The sequence below is a fragment of the Nannospalax galili genome, unplaced genomic scaffold (genome assembly GCF_000622305.1).
Source record: "Nannospalax galili isolate Female #2095 unplaced genomic scaffold, S.galili_v1.0 scaffold619, whole genome shotgun sequence".
NCBI classification, from domain to species: domain Eukaryota; kingdom Metazoa; phylum Chordata; class Mammalia; order Rodentia; family Spalacidae; genus Nannospalax; species Nannospalax galili.
This window is the reverse complement of record NW_008344186.1, coordinates 1401633-1419783: the sequence shown is the minus strand read 5'-3', so window position 1 is coordinate 1419783 and position 18151 is coordinate 1401633. Positions and strand designations below refer to the sequence as shown.

Sequence of the window (18151 nt, the reverse complement as noted above, 5' to 3'; positions counted from 1 at the left end):
CCTCTGCCTCCCAAGTGCTGGGATTAAAGGTGTGTGCCACCATACCCAGCATTGTTTATTATTTTCATCTTACGTGTATGAGTGTTATACCTGCATGTAGGTAAGTGTGCCCGTATTGTGAAATGCCTGCGGAGGACAGAAGAGGCTGTTGGATCCCCTGGAACTGGCGTTACAGACAGTTGTTAGCTGCCATGTGGGTGCTGGGATTTGAACCGGGGTCTTCTGTAAGAATAGTCAATGTTGTTAACTGCTGAGCCATCTCTCCAGCCCCGCTTTTGGTCAGTGTTTTATCACAGCAACAGAAATGAAACAGACAATCTGTAAGGACAGGTCCCAACATCAACCAACATAAAAGTTCCCTGGCATTTGTGAACACTATGTAAAACAGTGGAGACCAACACATTTCAAGTGCCTGTGCATCATTCACCGAGAGTCTTCATAAGTAGGAATGTGTGGGTTTTGTTTTGTTTTACCACAATGAAGGTAAAAGAGAAATCAAGAGATTTGGAAAATTCCAAAGACTTGGAAGTTAAGCAACAGACTTCTAAATAAGTTATGATCAAAGATGAAAGCCGGAACAACATGGAGGGACTGACATTACTCATACAGGTTATTTCTAGGCTATGAGTTGGGAAGGTGAGCTTTGCCTGTGTGGCCAATAGTTCTTGCATTTATAGTCTCATCTCTTCCCCTCAGTCCTTTGCTTTAGATCCACTTGATTAGTCATCTGATCACTGATTAGTCATGTTATCGGGAGTGCCAGTTCCTAAGAAAACTAGTGTCTACTTGATTGGCTTTAACTTCATCTTTATGCATAGCATAATGTTTCTACTATTTTTAAAATTGATATGATTTATAAATTGATCTTGATTTTGTCAAATAAAAATATCTTCCAAAAATAAAAAAGATCCAGGGGTGTTAGGGAGATGGTTCAGGGCTTAAAAGCACTAGTCACACAAGACCTGAACAATCTTAAGTTTGATCCCTGGAACCATGTAAAAAGCCAGATGCTGTGGTGTAAATCTGCAGAGGCAGGAGAATCAGCCTGAAATTTGGACAACTAGCTTGGAGTACACAGCACATCAGCAGAAATGGGTTACCTAATCTCAACAAGGGGAAAGCAAGAACCAACTCTGAAAATTATCCTCTGACCTCCATAGGCAGGCACGCACACACACACACACACACACACCAAGAGGAGAGAGAGAGAGAGAGAGAGAGAGAGGAGAGAGATATGAATGTGTATGTTGGGGCTATGTACTGTATTGTTCCAATTCTGTGGCAGTCTAGAAAAGACAAATTGGAGACAGTAGAGTTATCCCTGGTTGCCAGGCATTGGGAACAGTGAGGAATGAGGCAGAGTGCAGAGGTTTCTCAAGGCCAAACTAAGCTGTTCTATAGGAACTGCAATAGACATGTCACCATTGTACATTTGTTCAAACCCATAGAACACACAGCTCCAAGAGGGGACCTGCATGCACAATGTGGACTGGGTGTTAGGGACATGTCACTGTAGGACTATTGGTTGCAGCAAATGGATTGTCAGGTTCAGGGTACTGATGGTAGGGGGACATGTATGTCGGAGTATGGGATGTGCAGGTAGTCTCTGTACCTTTCTCTCAACATTGCTATGAACCTGCAACTGTTCTTTAAAAATAAAGCCTTTAAAATGACAAGTGCACAGGAGAAAAAAAAAGATATTTCAAGCTGAATGAAAAACATGACATCAAAATTTGTAGGATGTCCAGGCATGGTGGCACAAGCCTTTAATCCCAGCACTCAGGAGGCAGAGACAGATGAATATCTGTGAGATTAAGGTCAGCCTGGTCTACATGGTCAGCTGGGACTACAGGAAGACCCTATCTCAAAAAGACCAAAAAAAAAAAAAATTGTAGGATGTAGCTAAAGCATGCAGTAAATAAGGATTTAAAATTGATCTATTTTAGGAAGCTTTAAGTGGGGAAAAAGTAATAAAATAAGAGCAAAAAGTCAAATTCAGTAAAAAAGTGAACAAATCCAAAAGTTGGGGTTTTGAAAAGATTAACAAGCTTCTAATCTGATCATATGAAAGGGAAAAAAAAAAAAAAAAAGAACTTGTATCTAAAATAGTAAAAAGCATACTGCAGATCCCAAAGGCAGGAAGCTATTTCCCCACCTTGCTTTCCCAGGCTCATGCTCAACCCTGCCCTCCACACTGCTTCCCTTCTCTGGGTCCACATCTCTCAGTTCCCCTGCTTGCTGTGTCCTGGTTGAAACACTGCCCTACTCCGGCCTCACCTCATACTGCTCTTCTCCTCATTGCTTTTCTATTTTCCTACCTTGTCTGGTTCTACCTATGGGAAAGATGAGACCATCTGGGTACCTTAAATTAGTCTACTTGGGACTGAATCCCACAGTTCCATGAGTAATTGTCAAGGGTCTTGAAAGACATTGTAATGCCTTAAACCTTTTCATGAGGGGAATGTGATCAGTAGACCTCTACTTCCAGCCCTGTCAGGGCTTAGCCCTAGAGCCTGAGACTGTGGGGCTATCGTGGGGTTGTCCTGGGCTGGTCACCTTTGTCTTCATGGCCCCTTCCTCAAGCATAGGTCCCAGGGGTGAGCCTCAAAACACATACATACCATATGCCATGCATGTTCTGGAATCCCTACTAGCCTATGTGCCTGTGGAGTCAGGAAATGGCATTAGGTTCATCTCTCATAGGCACGTGCCATGGGAAGGACGCTGCACATGCCACTCAGATGATGGCCAAGCCTCCACTGTGGTCTGCGGACTTCACGTAGTGTGGACAGCCTGAGCCTCCCATACTCTGTTCTGCTGGCTGCCCCTGTAAGGTGTTAGCAAGGTCTGGCCTTGGGGTCCTGTCCTCCCTGCCTAGGGTGCTTCCTGGGAGCTCAACCTCTAATCTTAGAATCTCATACTTCCTCTCTGTGCCCTTGGCACTCTCAGTCCCTGTCTGTGTTTTGAGATACTTGCCTGCATATTCTGTATGTATCTGGTATCTCTGCATATCACCAGGCCCGGGCTGGGCTGGAGTTGGCTGTGAGGTATCAGAAGTGCAGAGGAAGAAGGATGTTGACTCCATGGTTCTGCCTCTTTAAAGGTGGCGACATCACAAGGCTGTGGAAGGCCAGGCATTGTGAAACTCCATTGTCTTGGACTGTTTCTGTGGGGTCTGCAGGCTCTGTGTTTCCATCTTCATGGGGTTGCAGGCCCATACCTGAGCACCTTAGGACACCATGGCAGAGGGCAGTGAGCTGATGAACAGGCTCATGAGTGAGAATGCAGACTTGAAGAAGCAGGTGCGCCTTCTGAAGGAGAACCAGATGCTGAAGCGGCTGCTCAGTGAAAGTTGCCGGGAGAGCTGTGGCCTTGGGGGCCGGGACCTGCTCTTTCCCAAGGCCCCCACCTACCCTGAGGCCTGCTCCCCTGGGAGTGGAGGTGAGGTGCAGGCCTGGCCAAGACAGTACAGCCCCACCTGCGAAGAGTTGTGGAGTCTGGAGAGGCTTCCTGGCACTGGAGTTGCCTGTTATGCAGGGTGTCCTTGAGAAAGGCCCTCTACTTTTCATGGATGCAGTCCACACATATGGTGGGGTGGGTGGGCATGTTACCTGGTAGATACACCAGTTGGCAGTTTCTCAAAGTGCTGTCTCCTAACTTTAAACAGTCAAGATATGATCCCATGGCTCTAGGCTGACTGAGCTTTGCTGGGCTTGGCTAGGCAATTAGCCCTGCTACAGGTGGTGTTTTTCTTCCTCTGTTGGATCAGCAGTTGTCTTACAGAGGTGCAGATGTGCTTACCAGTCAAGCTAAGCTATGCCTCATCCATCTAGCCATTGGTCAAAGGAGTTTCTCGGATGAGCCTGGCATTGGGAGGGAGGTATAGTATCCACCCCAGAAGGAAGTCCTGACATCAATTCTTAGGTGTGAGTGGGTCACCAGATAGTATCCAATCGAATCTGTGTGGGTTTTTTTTTTTTTCTGTTTGATTGTTTGTAGAAAAAAACCCACATGTGGGGCAGTGACCAATTTCTATAAAAGTAGTTTAGTTTTAAAAGATTTTGTGAAAAATTTATAACATGGTAGTGTGGCTTTGGGTGAGGTGTGTGGATGTGATCTAGGATTGGTTGGAATGGTGTGCAGTGGACAGACCCATCACTGATGCCTGAGAATGCTAGTGACCCATTGCATTCAGCTTCCTGAAGGTGTGATGGCCACTCATTTCACCTGACCAAAGTGAGAGGACAGAGTTGTGTTCCAGTGCACCAAGTCTTTAACATGGCAGATAGCCTTATGGTGAACTGTGGAGTTGGTCAGGCTATGACCCACTCCTATGGGATATCATGGAGGTTAGCTGTGAATCTGCCAAAAGGGAGGCTTCAAGGACTTGCGTTTGGTGAGCTTCTGAGAGTCCTCTTTGGATGTCCACCTCTTGTCCTCTTCATACAGCCAGCACTGAAAGGCATTTGTATCTCTGAACTCTGCAGAGAGCCCACTGGATCTGGTAGGTACAAAGCCTCTAGGATGAGAGGGCTCCTTTACCACATTTCTACCACTTCAGTCCCAGGGGGAGCCCTCAAAAGGAAGCTTAGACATGCAGAGGATCTTGCAGGGATCTGGACTGGGGGATGAAGACAGTGTTGCTGGCATAGAACATTTGTTGGAGGGATAGTGCTCATGCCACTGGGCCTGTGACATCCTGCAGTATTTGTGCAAAATTCACAGACACTTATAACGTTGTGGTAGCTGCAGTGGCACTTGCTCCTGTGACTCATTGGTGCTGACCATTCTCAAAGACTAAAGATCCTTATTGCCTCTTGACCAGCTTCCAAGAGTGAGATAGGATCTAGTTTTGTGCTTTTACAATTTTCTTAGAACTATTTGTTGAAGAGATTGTCTTTTCTCAGAATGTTTAGATTTGTCTTCTTTGTTTATTGACTCACTTTGGTTTTCTACTTTTTATTTAGTAATTTTACAAAAATTTCCCAGAAAAGTTCTGTGAATATTTCCAGTACAACTGTACATCAGGCTCTTTGGTGCTGCAAAGAGTCTGGATAGGGGCTGTGAGGTCCTCCAAGACCAATGGGTCCCACAAGAGCATGTGGGAAGCAGTATCTTGCTAGCAAGTTACCTTCTTTTAAACTTAGAAAAAAAATTTAGGGCATAGTAGTTGGGTCCTGCATTTGTGTATTTTAAAATATAATTATTTAAAAGCCTATATAATAGGCTCTTAAAAACACTTTCTCAATATATTTGCTTTCTTATTAAGAAAGTAAATTCCTGACCATGGGGATGGATAAGAACTTCTTAAGTCAAAAAAGAGATAGATGAATTACATTTGATGAGGCCTCTGGAAAGGAAGGAGAGCTAAACATGCACACACTTAAGCTCAGGTGCAGCTGTGAGAAATGCTGACTACAGCTTTACTATTTTTTTTTTTTAAATCAGGTACTGGGGATTGAATTCAGGGCCTCACCCCGTTAAGTAAGTGCTGCACCCCTGACCTACACCAACCACAGCTTTGCTTTTATAATAAAAATGGGAGAAAAGACACTGGGTTTGAACATGGTCAGGGAAACAGAGGAACAAGCTGGTTCTCAAGTGACTGGATGCTGATGAATCTGAAAATGTATATGTTGCAGAGGAAACATATAGGATGATACTATTCATTTATTTTTAAATATTTTATTATTTTTATGTGTATGAATGTTATGCCTGCATGTATGTAAGTGCACCCATGTCATGCAATGCCTGTGAAGGTCAGAAGAGGGCATCAGATTCCCCGGAATTGGAGTCACAGCCAGTTGTTTGCTGTCATGTGGGTGCTGGAAACCGAACCCAGGTCCTCTGCAAGAGAAGCCAGCACTCTTAACTGCTGAGCCATCTCTCTAGCCCCAAGGATAACACTGTTTATGACAAATTTGAAAAAAGCATGTAGAAATCACTCCAATGAATGTGGTTGTGAGTACATGGAGGTCTGTTATGCTCACTGTGCTTGAGATCCTGGGGTAGGGGCTCCTGATACCAGGGGAAATGCCAGAAGGGATCCAAGTCCTGGGCTTGGAGTTCTAGTGTTCACCTGCCTGTGCTTATAGGCATGTTGAGAACTTCCAGCCTGACTTTCTGCTCCTTTCCTCCCTACCCCAGGTCCAGACTTTGGAAGATTTACCAGTGTTCCTGAGACATCCTCCCTAGAGGACTTGCTGTGGTCACATGCTCCACTCTCCAGTGAAGATGAGGCCTCTCCAGGCTGTGGAACTACCTCTCAAGTGACTTTCAAGGCCCTCCTCAGTCCTCCAGAACTGCATGCTCGAGTTGCTGACAGGAAGCTGTCCCCACTCCTGAGTACCTTGCAGGATCCACTGGCTGACAAAACCCTGCTTAAGCCCAGGGAAATTGTGCGGCCTAAGAAGGTGTGCTTCTCAGAGAGCAGACTGCCCACTGGGGACAGGACCAGGAGGAGCTATTACCTCAAAGGTATGGTGTACCTGGGTGGCTCTGAGTAGGGGAGGATCATGTTGAGGAGACTTGGCTATGCCTAGCTTCCTTAGCAGTGCAGAATAGGGAGGAGAGCTGGGGTGGGCCAGGGGCCAGAGCTAAATCTGTCCTGGCCTTTTTGAAAATGGAGCTACTTGCCCTCATGTTTAGTTGCTAAATCTTGCCCTCCTGTTTTCTGGATAGACGTCCTTTAGGGTATGTTCCACAGGCATGCCTCCCAGTCTGTGAGTTTTTCATTTTTTAATGTTTGTCAGGAGAGGGATGAAACTGGTGACTATGATAAAGTTTAATCTTTTTCTTTTGTAGCTTATACTTTTTGTGTCTAATTTAGGAAGTCGTTGTCAAACAGGGTTGCAAATATTCTGTTTTCTTTTGGAAGTTTTATAGGTTTTAGATTTGGGTCTGTTATCAATTCCAAGTTTCTTTTGTCTGATATGAGGTTTGTGTGTAGAAGCTGCTCCCTAGCACAGACATTGAAAAGATGACCCTTCCCCCAAAACTACTTCAGCACCTTGTCAAAATCAATCCTTTGGGGCTGGAGAGATGGCTCAGCGGTTAGGGGCACTGATTGCTCTTGCTAATGACCCAGGTTCAGTTCCCAGCACCCACATGACAGGTAACAACCATTCATAACTCTAGTTCCAGGGGATCCAATGTCCTCTCCTGACCTCCATGGGCATTGCATGACATGGGTACAACTTACACATGTGCAGGCAATACATATAAAATTAAAAAAAAATTGATCCTTTGTCTACATGTGATCCTCTGCCTGCATGTGAGTCTGTTTCTGAAGTCTCATGTGGCTCAGTATATCCATATGTTTGGACTCACTTGAATTAGATGTTTGTGGCTTTATGCAAATCTACAAAGCAAGTTGTTCTGGCTGTTATAGGTCCTTCACATTTCCACACGAATTTTAGAATCAGGTTGGCATTTCTACAAAAAAGCCTGATGGGACCTTGACTAGAATTATCTTGAGTCTACAGATCAATTAGCTCTATTTTCAGAGAATTGACAGCTTCACAACATTGACGTTTTCGATGAATACTCTCTTTCTGGGTTTAAAAATTTTTTATTTATTTATTTAATGTGTATGAGTGTATTGCCTACATGTGTGTAAGTATACCTGTGTGCAGTGCCTGTGGAGAACAGAAGAGGGTGTTGGAACCTCTGGAACTGGAGTTATGGATGGTTGTTAACTGTCATGTGTGTGCTGGGATTCAAACCCAGGTCTTCTGCAAGAACAATCAGTGCTCTTAACCACTGAACCATCTCTCTAGCTCCTCTTTCTGTTTTTTTAGGTATTAAGCATGACTTTGAAAATGGACAAAATCTATGTTAATGAACTTTAATGAACCTTGGCAACCTCAGTTTCATACTCTACCCCCAAAAGACAATCAACGAATGTGGGTATGCTTGAGAATTAACCTATCAAAGTGCTGAAAGACAAGGCCCTGTCTTCATTGACCACAGTGAAGACTGGGAAGGAAGCTTATCCTTGGGCACATGAGATACTCTAGATCTAGGGACGAAAAGGCAGGATTGTTTTGATAAGGGTGGATTCTGGCTTGTACTTCCCCAACTGAAGCTGGAGAAACTGGTTTGAATAAAAATTATGGGTAGGGCCTGACTCAAGAGCACAGTTCCAGAGACAGAGTTCCAGACACAGTTCTAGCAGCACAGTTCCAGGACACTGACAATTCCAAGAGTTATCTGAGGAAATGAGTATCTTCCAAGTTTGGACCCACTCTTAAGAACTAAATTCAAGAGTCAAGTTGTTTCATTTAGGTACAGTTGTAATGCTGGCATAGTAACATTGCAGGTTTGTAACTGTTATTAGCAATGTTTTATAATTCCTATATACATATATATTCCTATGTGCAATTCCTATATACCTGTATATTTACCTCTATGATAATTTTGTGTCAACCTGTCTGGGTTAGGACACTCAGTCATTTGGCCACCCATTGTTCTGGGTGTGCTGGTGGGGATTTGTTTTAGGAGATTAGCATTTAAATTGGTAGACTGAATAAGACAGATTGCCCTCCTGGATGTGGGTAGACCTCATCCTATCAGTTGAAGAACTGAATAGATCCTCCAGTGAGTTAGAGAGGATTCTACCTGCCTGGCTGTTTTCAGTTCTGAACCTATATATCAGTTCTTTCTGGGTCTCCAGGCTACTGCTTTTGGACAGGAACTATATATATCATCAGCTCTTCTGGTTTTCCAGTTGCCAACTGCAGATCTCAAGACTTGTGGGGTCCCTCTGTTGTCCCCCCCCCCCACAGAGTCATATACCCACTGATTTCTCTGGAGAACTCTGACTAATTTATGTCCTGAAACCTTAACTAAACTCATTTGCTCTCCTAACTTTTTGGTGGATTCTGTTTTGTTTTTGTAGCACTAGGGACTGAATCCAGGACTATATATGGCTGAACTATATCCCTGGCCTAATTGTACCATTTGTGAATGAAATTTCATGACTATTATGAAACAAGGGACATAGGCTACTTATAAAGTAAACAAAGGTTTATTTTGGCTCATGCTTCTGGATACTGAAACTCCAAGATCAAGTGGTGCCCTGGATTTGGCCTTCAGTGAAGGAGGCACATCAGAATATCAGACAGAGTTTATCTGAGTGATTGGCTACATACTGGGGCAAAAAGAATGAGAGGGAAAGAGGGTGAAAGGAAGGGGGGGAGCTTCAGTCCTATAATGCCTTTTGAGGGCACACCCCCCCAATGAGCTAAAGACCTACTAACATGTTCCACTACTTAAAGGTCCAGAACAGTACTCTCCATACTTCCATCCTGGAATCAAACCTTTACATTTGGACCTTTGGAGGGTACCCATTAGAATCATAGCATATGGCAAATCATACTGATTAATTTTTTTAAATGTTAAACTAACCTTGCTTTCCTGAGCTAAACCTCATTTGATTCTGATATATTTTACTTTTTGTATTGTTGAATTCAGTTTGAAAAAAATCTTATTAAGGATTTATGCTGTTCATGAGGGTTACTATTTTTCAGTTTTCTTAAAAAGTGATTTTCTGATTTTGGTATAGATTGTTGGCCCCAAAAAATGAGATGGAAAGTATTCTAGTTTCTTTAATTAGCTAGAAGATTTTGTGTCAAGCTTGCCTTACATACTTGGCAGAATTCACTACTGAAACCATATGGGCCTTGAAATTTATCTGTAAGAATGTATTATACCTACAAATTACATTTTATTGAATAAGTCAGTTTGTTCTTGTGTGAGATTTAGCAGTTCGTGCATTTGGAGGAAGTCTTCTATTTCACTTTGGTTGTCAATTTTTGGGGGGGGGGTATAAAGCTACTGCTAATACTTTCTTATTGTCCTGTGGGTGTCATTAGAGTAGTATCATTTCAGTCTTCTTTTTTTTTTTTTTTTTTTTTTGGTATTTTTGAGACAGGGTCTCCCTGTAGCCCCAGCTGGCCTGGAACTCACAGAGATTCTCCTGCCTCTGCCTCCCAAGCACTGGAATTAAAAGCATGTACCACCATGCCCGGCCCTTCATTTTAATTTTTAAAAAACATTTTAAAAACTATTTTTATTTTATGTGTATGAGTTTTGCCTTTATGTAAGTGCACCATGTGCATGCAATGCCCACAGAGGTCAGAAAAGGGTGTTGGATCCCCTGGAACTGGAGTTACAGATGGTTGTTAGTTGCCATGTGAGTGTTAAGAATCAAACCCAGGTCCTCTGGAAGAACAGTAAGTATTCTTAACCACTGAGCCATCTCTCCAGTCCCCTCATTTCTAATTTTTTATCATAGCTATTTGTTTGCTTGTTTGTTTGTCTTTTTGAGACGGTCTCCCTGTAGCCCCAGCTGGCCTGGAACTTACTATGTAGACCAGTTTGGCCTTGAACTCACAGGGATCCACCTGCCTCTGCTGGGGCTAAAGGTGTGCCCCACCATAGCTGGCTTTTAGCATAGTGATTTTTGTCTTTTATTTTTCTCTGGTATGTCTAGCTAGAAATTATCAATTGTATTGACTTTTTTTTCTTTGAAGAATAGATTTTTAGCTAGATCTTGGAAATTCTAGGGTGGACTAGGAATGAGTCCTAGAATTCTAAGATATAGCATGTTTCATCTGCCTAATTAATGCTTGGAGGAAGGGCAGAGGAGAGAAATAGACCTCCCCCCCAAAAACGGAAATGTTGAGGCTGAGAAGATGGTTCAGTTGTGCAACCATGAAGGTCTGAGTTTGGATTTCCAGCATCCATGTAAAAGCTGAGTGCGGTGGCATGAACATGCTCTTCAACCCTAGCCCTAGAGGGTGGAGACAGGCAAATCCCTAGAGCTTGCTAGCTAACCATTCCAGCCAATTGGTGAACTCCAGGTTCAGTGAGAGTCTCTGTTTCAAAAAGTAAAGTAGAGAGTGATAGAAAAAGACACCTGACATCCAGCTCTGGCCTCTATATGCCTACTTGTGAATGTATATCTGCACACACACCCTGCCTCTCTATACCTTCATCTGCCCTATTGATTTGGTTTGCTTGTTTGTTTTGTTTAAGACAGGGTCTCACTAATCTCACTGTATAACCCTGGCTGGCCCCAAACTCACAGCAGTCCTCCTGCCTCTGCTTCTTAAATGTTGAGGTTATATTTACCATGATGCTGGACTTGTGCTTTTATTTTGGTCTGATTCTCAGTTTGAATTCCTGGATTATTTTCTTTTTATTTATTCTTTGACAATTTTATACATGTATTTAATATATAATATGGACACCCCTTTACCCTTTCTTGTCTTCCTCCTACTCCTTCTGAGCCCCTTCTTTCTCCTTATATAGCCTCCTCTTTTTTAAAAATGACCCACTAAGTGTAATTAGGATTGCTTACATAAGCATGAGTGTGAAGTTATTTACTAGAGCATAGACAACTTAGCAGTTTCTATACCACTCAAGAAAAATGACTCCCCCTTCTCCAGCAGCCAGTAACTGCCAATGGCTCTTGAGCTATGGGTGGGGCCTCATGAGTCCCCTCATGTTGGAATGTTGATGGACTCAGTCTTCTGCAGGTCTTGTGCAGGTAGCTCAGCTGCTGTGAGTTCTTGAGTACACGGCCATGTCATGTTCAGAAGGCAGCATTTCTCAGCACTCCCCTCCACCCTCTGGCTCTTACATTCTTTCTTTCCCCTCTTTTACAGTGTTCCTTGATTTGGGGCAGGGGAGTGATGTAGATGTTCCATTTAAGGCTGAGCACACAATAGTCACTTATTCTCAGCACTTTGACCAGTTATGAGTCTCTGCTTTAATCACTGCCCACTGCAAAAAGAAGCTTCTCTGACCAAAAAGCAACACTAATCTCTGGGTATAAACATAAACATTTAGAAGGCAGTTTTCATTTAACAAAACAACAACAGTAAGTTTGACCTCCTCAGCTATGGGCTTTTGACCAGGTTTCTAGTACCAGGCATGAATTCTTGTCTGTGGATCAGTCCTCAAATCCAATCAGAAAGTGGATGTTTGCATCCATAAGAATCATACCACTATTGCATCAGTGGGTACATCTTATTTGGCAGGTCAATATTGTAGTATGCAGGGTCCACTGCTGGGTAAGATTGTTGACTTTTCTCCCTTGGCAGCCTGCATAGCACCTTCTAGCACTAAAAAGCAGCAACTTGTCTTCAGTACCTTGGATTTGGTGATGGATTCTTTGATATGACACTGAAAGCCTATGCAACAATGAAAATAAATAAATAGGACTTTTTCCCAAAGTAAAAATTTGTGGGTTTTTTTGACAGCATCTCCCTAGTCCCAGTCCACCTGGAATTCACTATGTAGACCAGGTTGGCCTTAATCTCACAGAGATCCACTTGCCTCTACCTCCTGAGGGCTGGGATTAAAGACGCATGCCACCACACCCATGTGTGAAAATCTTTTATGTTTTAAAGAACATCAAAAAATGAAAAGCCACTGTGTAAAATGTTTGTAAATTAGTTCCAGAATATATAAGAACTCTTGTAGGGTGTGGTGGCTCACTTTTTGTAATCCCAGGATATGGAAGGCTGAGGCAGGAGGATTGCCTTGAGTTGTAGGCCAGCCTGGGCTACAGAGTGAGACCCTGTCTCAAAAACAAGCCAAAAATCAAAACAAAAACCTTCCTCTCTTTCAATAGTAAAAGGCAAACAATCCAATTATGAGTGGGCAAAATGTCACCACTTGGGAGGCTGAGACAAGAATTTCTAGTTTCAGGAGAGCTTGGGCTACATAGCAAGACCTTGCCTGTTAAAAGGATATACAAAGGACTTAACAGAAAGTTCTCCAAAGAAGACATTTAAATGGATAAAATAAGCATCTGAAAAGATGCTCAACGTAATTAACTGTCCTCACCATGTAAATGAGAGCTACAAGGAAATTCCATGTCTTACCCATGGTGGTTAGGAAGAACATCTGTGGTATGAAGTTGAGAGACTTTTCCTTGAATGCTGACGAGGATGGAAAAATGCGGCAGTCACTTAGAAAAAGACCCCCTGGCAGTTCCCAAAAGGTTAAACAGTTACTTTGCAACCCAGAAATCCCATTCTTAGTTACTTACCCAGAGAACTGAAAACATCTGTCTACACAGAAACTTGCACATGAGTGTTCAGAGCAGCCTCATTCATAATAGCCGAAAGGTGGAAACAACACAAAAGCCCATCAGCTGATGAATAGGTAAATAAAATATAGCATATTCGTGTGATAGAATATTATTCAATCACCAATGGGAATGAAGCACTGATGTGCTACAAGGATGGACCTCAAAAACAATATGCTGTGTGGATGACATCAGATACCTTGTGTAGTTCCATCTCTGTGACATGCCCAGATAAGAGTGGTAGTTGCAGGGGTTGGAGGAGGGGAGAATGAGGATTGATAATTGTACTGGATTCTGAGGCTCTCACAAAGTGGTCTCATATGGATGAATCAAATCACCCCACCCAATTGAAACCCTGGCAGGGTTTGTGTCACAAGTCTTGTCTGGGAAATTCCTGGGTGTAAGCATGCCATCCTGTGTCTTCTGTCAGGATACAAGAGCAGAGCTCAGGAGTGATACCTCTGAGTGTGAGCAGCACATGGGCTTGAGGGGTCAGGGGAGTTGCCTAGGTGAAGACAACTGTGTCAACATCCTGTGCTCTGCAATGTGTATTGCAGAGAGGGAGTATAGAACTTAGACCCCTCAGAGCATCAGTTCAGCATGGGCCCTGAAGATGCAGGAGGGCTTTCCACACCATGCAGATCTTTTCTTTCAAATTCAGAAGAGGCTCCTTTTTCAAAGCGCATAAGGTTTGGAAAGGGTATTGAATACCACATTGTTTAATGAATGAGTCCCATGATGTCAGAGGCTGCCATGGAGAAGGGGCATTTGGAAGCAGTCTTTGGGGAGGGGGCAGGGAAGGATCCAGGTGTTCCAAGAAGTATCAGGGGTGTAATGAAGAGAGTCTTCTGTCCAAAATCCTGTCTACAAATATGACAGGATCAGGTTGATAACTGAATTTTCAGGTATCAGCCCCTCTTTGGTGGCAATACTGTGGACTGGAGAAAGATGGCCCTTTTTTGAGCCAAGGAGTGATGCTCTTGCTGTCCTCAGAGAGGGCTGAGTTGGCCTGGTGGAGCAGTACCTGAGAACAACAGAGCAGAGCCCTGCTCCACCTGGATAGACCTGAGTGCCCTTTTCCCATGATCCCCACATTCTTTTGCAGGTTTACAAGCATTCTGCATCTCAGGCAGAGAAGGGAGCCATATACCCAGGTCCCAGGGAAATGTGCTGAGAGTAAGGAGGGAGGGACAGGCCTCTCTCCAGATCCAAAGGAACATCCCCTAGAGGGTTCAGATTTGGGTTTTCTCTTAGGTGGTTATGGGGAGCAAGGTGATCTTAGGACCTTGAAATGGTCAGGATAGCACCTGTCTCACCCACTGCACAGAGATCCAGAGCTTTGCGGGAACTGAGAAGGACGGCCGCATTGTTGGGGAGATCGCCTTCCAGCTGGACCGGCGCATCTTGGCCTATGTGTTCCCAGGTGTGACGCGGCTCTATGGCTTCACAGTGTCCAACATTCCTGAGAAGATCAAGCAGGTGCGCTGTTTTTGCTGCCCAAGGGCAGGACTCCTGCCTAGGGCACATCCTGTTGCTGGCAAGTCCTTGCAGAAACCTGACTCTTCTTGGGTTCAAGCACTGACCTCTCAAGGGCTCATCCTTCTGAAGTAATGGAAGGGGCCCAGGGCTTCCATTTCCCCTCTAAGTACCCAAACCTGGCCTGTCCCACCTGCCTACACTGGGGTCAGAGGCTTCCCTGACTTGAATGCCTTTTCCCTACTTCCCTGTGGTGTGCAGATCTCTATCAAGTCCCTGGATGGCTCTGTGGATGAGAAGAAGCTGCGCGAGCTGACACATCGCTACGTGACACTGACTACACGGCTGGAGAAGTTGGGCTACAGCCGGGAGGTGCACCCAGTATTCAGTGAGTTCCTCATCAACACCTATGGCATCCTGAAGCAGCGGCCCGACCTGCGGTCTAACCCGTTGCACAGCAGCCCAGCAGCACTGCGCAAGCTGGTCATTGACATCGTGCCACCCAAGTTCCTGGGTGATTCCCTGCTGCTGCTAAACTGCCTGTGCGAGCTTTCCAAGGAGGACAGCAAGCCGCTCTTCGCCTGGTGAGCCACTGGCCTCGCATCTTCCTGCAATAAACATGTTTGTTCCAAACGGGCCACCCGCGTACTCCAGCATGGGAAGCCATCTGCCCAACTGCCTGGGGAGAGGTCTCCGTGCATGCGCTTATCCTGGGCACCAGCAGCCTGGGTCGCGCATAGTCGCGGGGCACTTGTTACCTTATTAAAAACTTATTTGTTTGCCTTACCTCTGGCTCTTTGAGGGCGTGGAGAGGTGTCTTGGTCTCTGCTAGCCTACAAGAGATATGGATTGGTATTTAGGGTTAGGTTCCTTGGACAATACCGAGGGGCTTGGCTGCTGCTCAGGCAGGGTGCCTGGACCCTTACCTGCAGGACTGTGGCCACCCACCTTCCCTCAGGGCTAGTTCAGCATCCTTGGAGGCCTCAGTTTGTCCCTTGAAAGGTCCAGCAAGTCGGATTCCAGTCTGAGATTTCCCAAATGCAGAGCTGGAGGTTAGATGGCTGTGGGGTCAACAGGGTCTGTGTAGAACGGACACCAACCCTTGGGCAAAGTTAGGAATTTTGGACTGTGAGGATAGAACATGTTGAGTACGTGCTTGGCCTATGTGACTGAGCATGCTGTGCTGGTACAGGACAGGCTGTCTCTGTGGAGCAGAAATTAAGGAAGCAGCAGCAAATAGGGAAGGGTCACTAAGATAATGGAACTTAATGCTTGGTACCTGGGAGGCCTGCAATGTTCCTGAGCATTGACCAGAGTGGTAAGGTTACTGTGGCCTTAGGTATCAATTCTCATCCCACAGGCAACTCGCTGTGCGCATGTGCTCTGCTCCAGAGTCAGTCCTGCAGCAGGGGGATGGACCCCTCACTGAACCAGTGGGGTTGGTGCTTGTCAAGTGTCCTACTACTCCAGGTCTTTGTGTCTGGATCCCCACCAGCACCAACCCCACTGGAGTCGTCAGGAGACTCCAAAGGAGCAAGAGGCCTGTGGTGACTTCTTTAGGAAGGAATGGGTAAGGTAAGGTAGGCAAGTATGAGCAAGTATAGGATTGGACAGTTCCATAGGCTTGGGAGGGACGGAGAGGAGATCTCTACTGACCAGTGCCTACCTGGCTCTAGGTGGTTTGGAGGCCAGGGAACCTTGGCTTGGGGAGTAAAGGTTAAGAAAATGGGTCAGAGTTGGCTGTTTTGCATAACAAAGGCATGCTCCACACACCGGGAGGCATTATCTTACCCTGGGAAGGGTGATTTTTCCAACGAGTAAGGTGCCTTAGGTACTTACGTATTACAGCCTCATTAAAAAAAAAAAAAAAAACAAGGAAGAAAACAAAGTAAGTACAAGTTATCAAAAGGAACTGGAGGGCAGAGTGACTTGGACCCTGGGCTCCAGGATCTCAAGAATTGGGATCTTGACCTTGAGTCTCTGTGTTAGCTTTCTGTCACTGTGAAAAAACACTGAGAAAACTGATTCAGTGAGGACAGGTTTAAGTAGCTCACACCTCAGAGGCTTCAGGTCATGCTTGCCTGACTCCATTGTTTCTGTGTCTATGATGAGGCAAAGCATCATGGCTCACCTTTGGAGGTCACCTTTGGGGTGGGAAGTATGGGGCAAGATATACCCATTAAGGGCATACCCCCAGTGATCTACCTGTTTCAATGAAGCCCCTCCTCCAGTTTCCTCCCAATAGTCCAATTATAAACTCATCAGTGGGTTAATCCTTTCAAGAGATCAGAGTCCCCATGGTCTAATCAAGCCCCCAAAGCCCTGTCTCCCAACATTGCTGTACTGGGGTCCAAACCTTCAACAGTAAGCCTTTCGGGAAACATTCTAAATTCAAACCCACAAGGCATTGGTGTCCCTAGGCTCTTGAGCTCAGCTCTGAGTGGTCCCTGGGGTTCTGGCTGTCCACTGGGCCACCCTCTGTTCACATCATGGGGCCAAGCTCGGGGGAGTTCCCAGAGGCCAAGGGCTCAGTCTCCACCCTGACAGGGCTGATCCCAGGTTACAGTGCCTCCCAGGGGTGCCTAGAGTCAGAGAGTGTTCCAGCATGAGATGAGATAGGACAGCAGTGAGGGGGGGTGTGTGGTGGTTCAGGTAGGCCTTGACAGTGGTATTGTTACAGAAAGTCAGGAGATCAGCAGCCAAATCAGGTGGAGAATGAGTTTAATCATGCTGGCGGACTGACCCCTGGATCACTCTGTAATGGTGCCAGCCTCCAGCTCAAGTTTTGGGGAAATTTATACTCAATCCTTGTTGCTGTGTGCGTCTTGCGCTGCTGGACGGGTCTCTGGCTCTCCGTGGCTGCTCGGGAAGTGTAGGCGAGTCTGCAGGTCGGCGGGCCTGCAAGCTGCCGGGCGGGTTCTGTGCCAAGCTGCCGGATGCTCCCTCTGTACACACGATCCATTGGCCACCGGATCACGAGGGGAGGTGCAGGAACGGCGAAAGCAGGATCTTCGTGAGTGAATGTTGACAGAAGGACAGCCCCCTCCGGGAAGACTGAATCACAGGCTGGTAACACAGGATACAGCTCCAGACAAGTTCAGTGATACAGCTTCAGTTTATTCAGTGAGTCAGCTCCAGTTTATTCAGTGATTCAGCTCCAGTTTATTCAGTGATTCAGCTTCACTTTATTGGGGTTAAACTAGAAGATTTATAGTGTGGAGGCAGTAGCAAAAGACTCAGTTGATAAGTGCTTTGTAGGATGCCCCATTTACATGTGGGCTTCTATCAGACTGTCAGACAGTGCCTGATTATCACATAGGAAAAACGTGGCAGTTTCTATGCCAGAGGTCATGTATCTGTGGCGGCCACTTCAAAGTGAGCCAGGAAGAGAGTAGGAAGACATGGAGAGACTGCAACCCAAACAGCAGGGGTCCCCAACAAATCCTTTATTTATTTATTTATTTATTTATTTATTTATTTATTTATTAAGCAGAAAGCAAATCTTTATTGAACCCTTAAGTCATTTACATTGTAGTGAAATTATAAGAATATTCTGGTAAGTTTATGACTTTT

General features: G+C 45.1%; 1 protein-coding gene across 1 annotated transcript; it reads left to right on the top strand.

The window, feature by feature from the left end:
• The first annotated feature begins 251 nt into the window (after nt 1-251).
• On the top strand, nt 252-15364 carry Spatc1l (spermatogenesis and centriole associated 1 like). Its single transcript, XM_008840465.3, has 4 exons — nt 252-3441; nt 6148-6477; nt 14430-14581; nt 14840-15364. The coding sequence occupies exons 1-4, from the start codon at nt 3240-3242 to the stop codon at nt 15164-15166; spliced, it is 1011 nt and encodes a 336-aa protein (XP_008838687.1). The 5' UTR covers nt 252-3239; the 3' UTR covers nt 15167-15364.
• The last annotated feature ends 2787 nt before the right edge of the window (nt 15365-18151 follow it).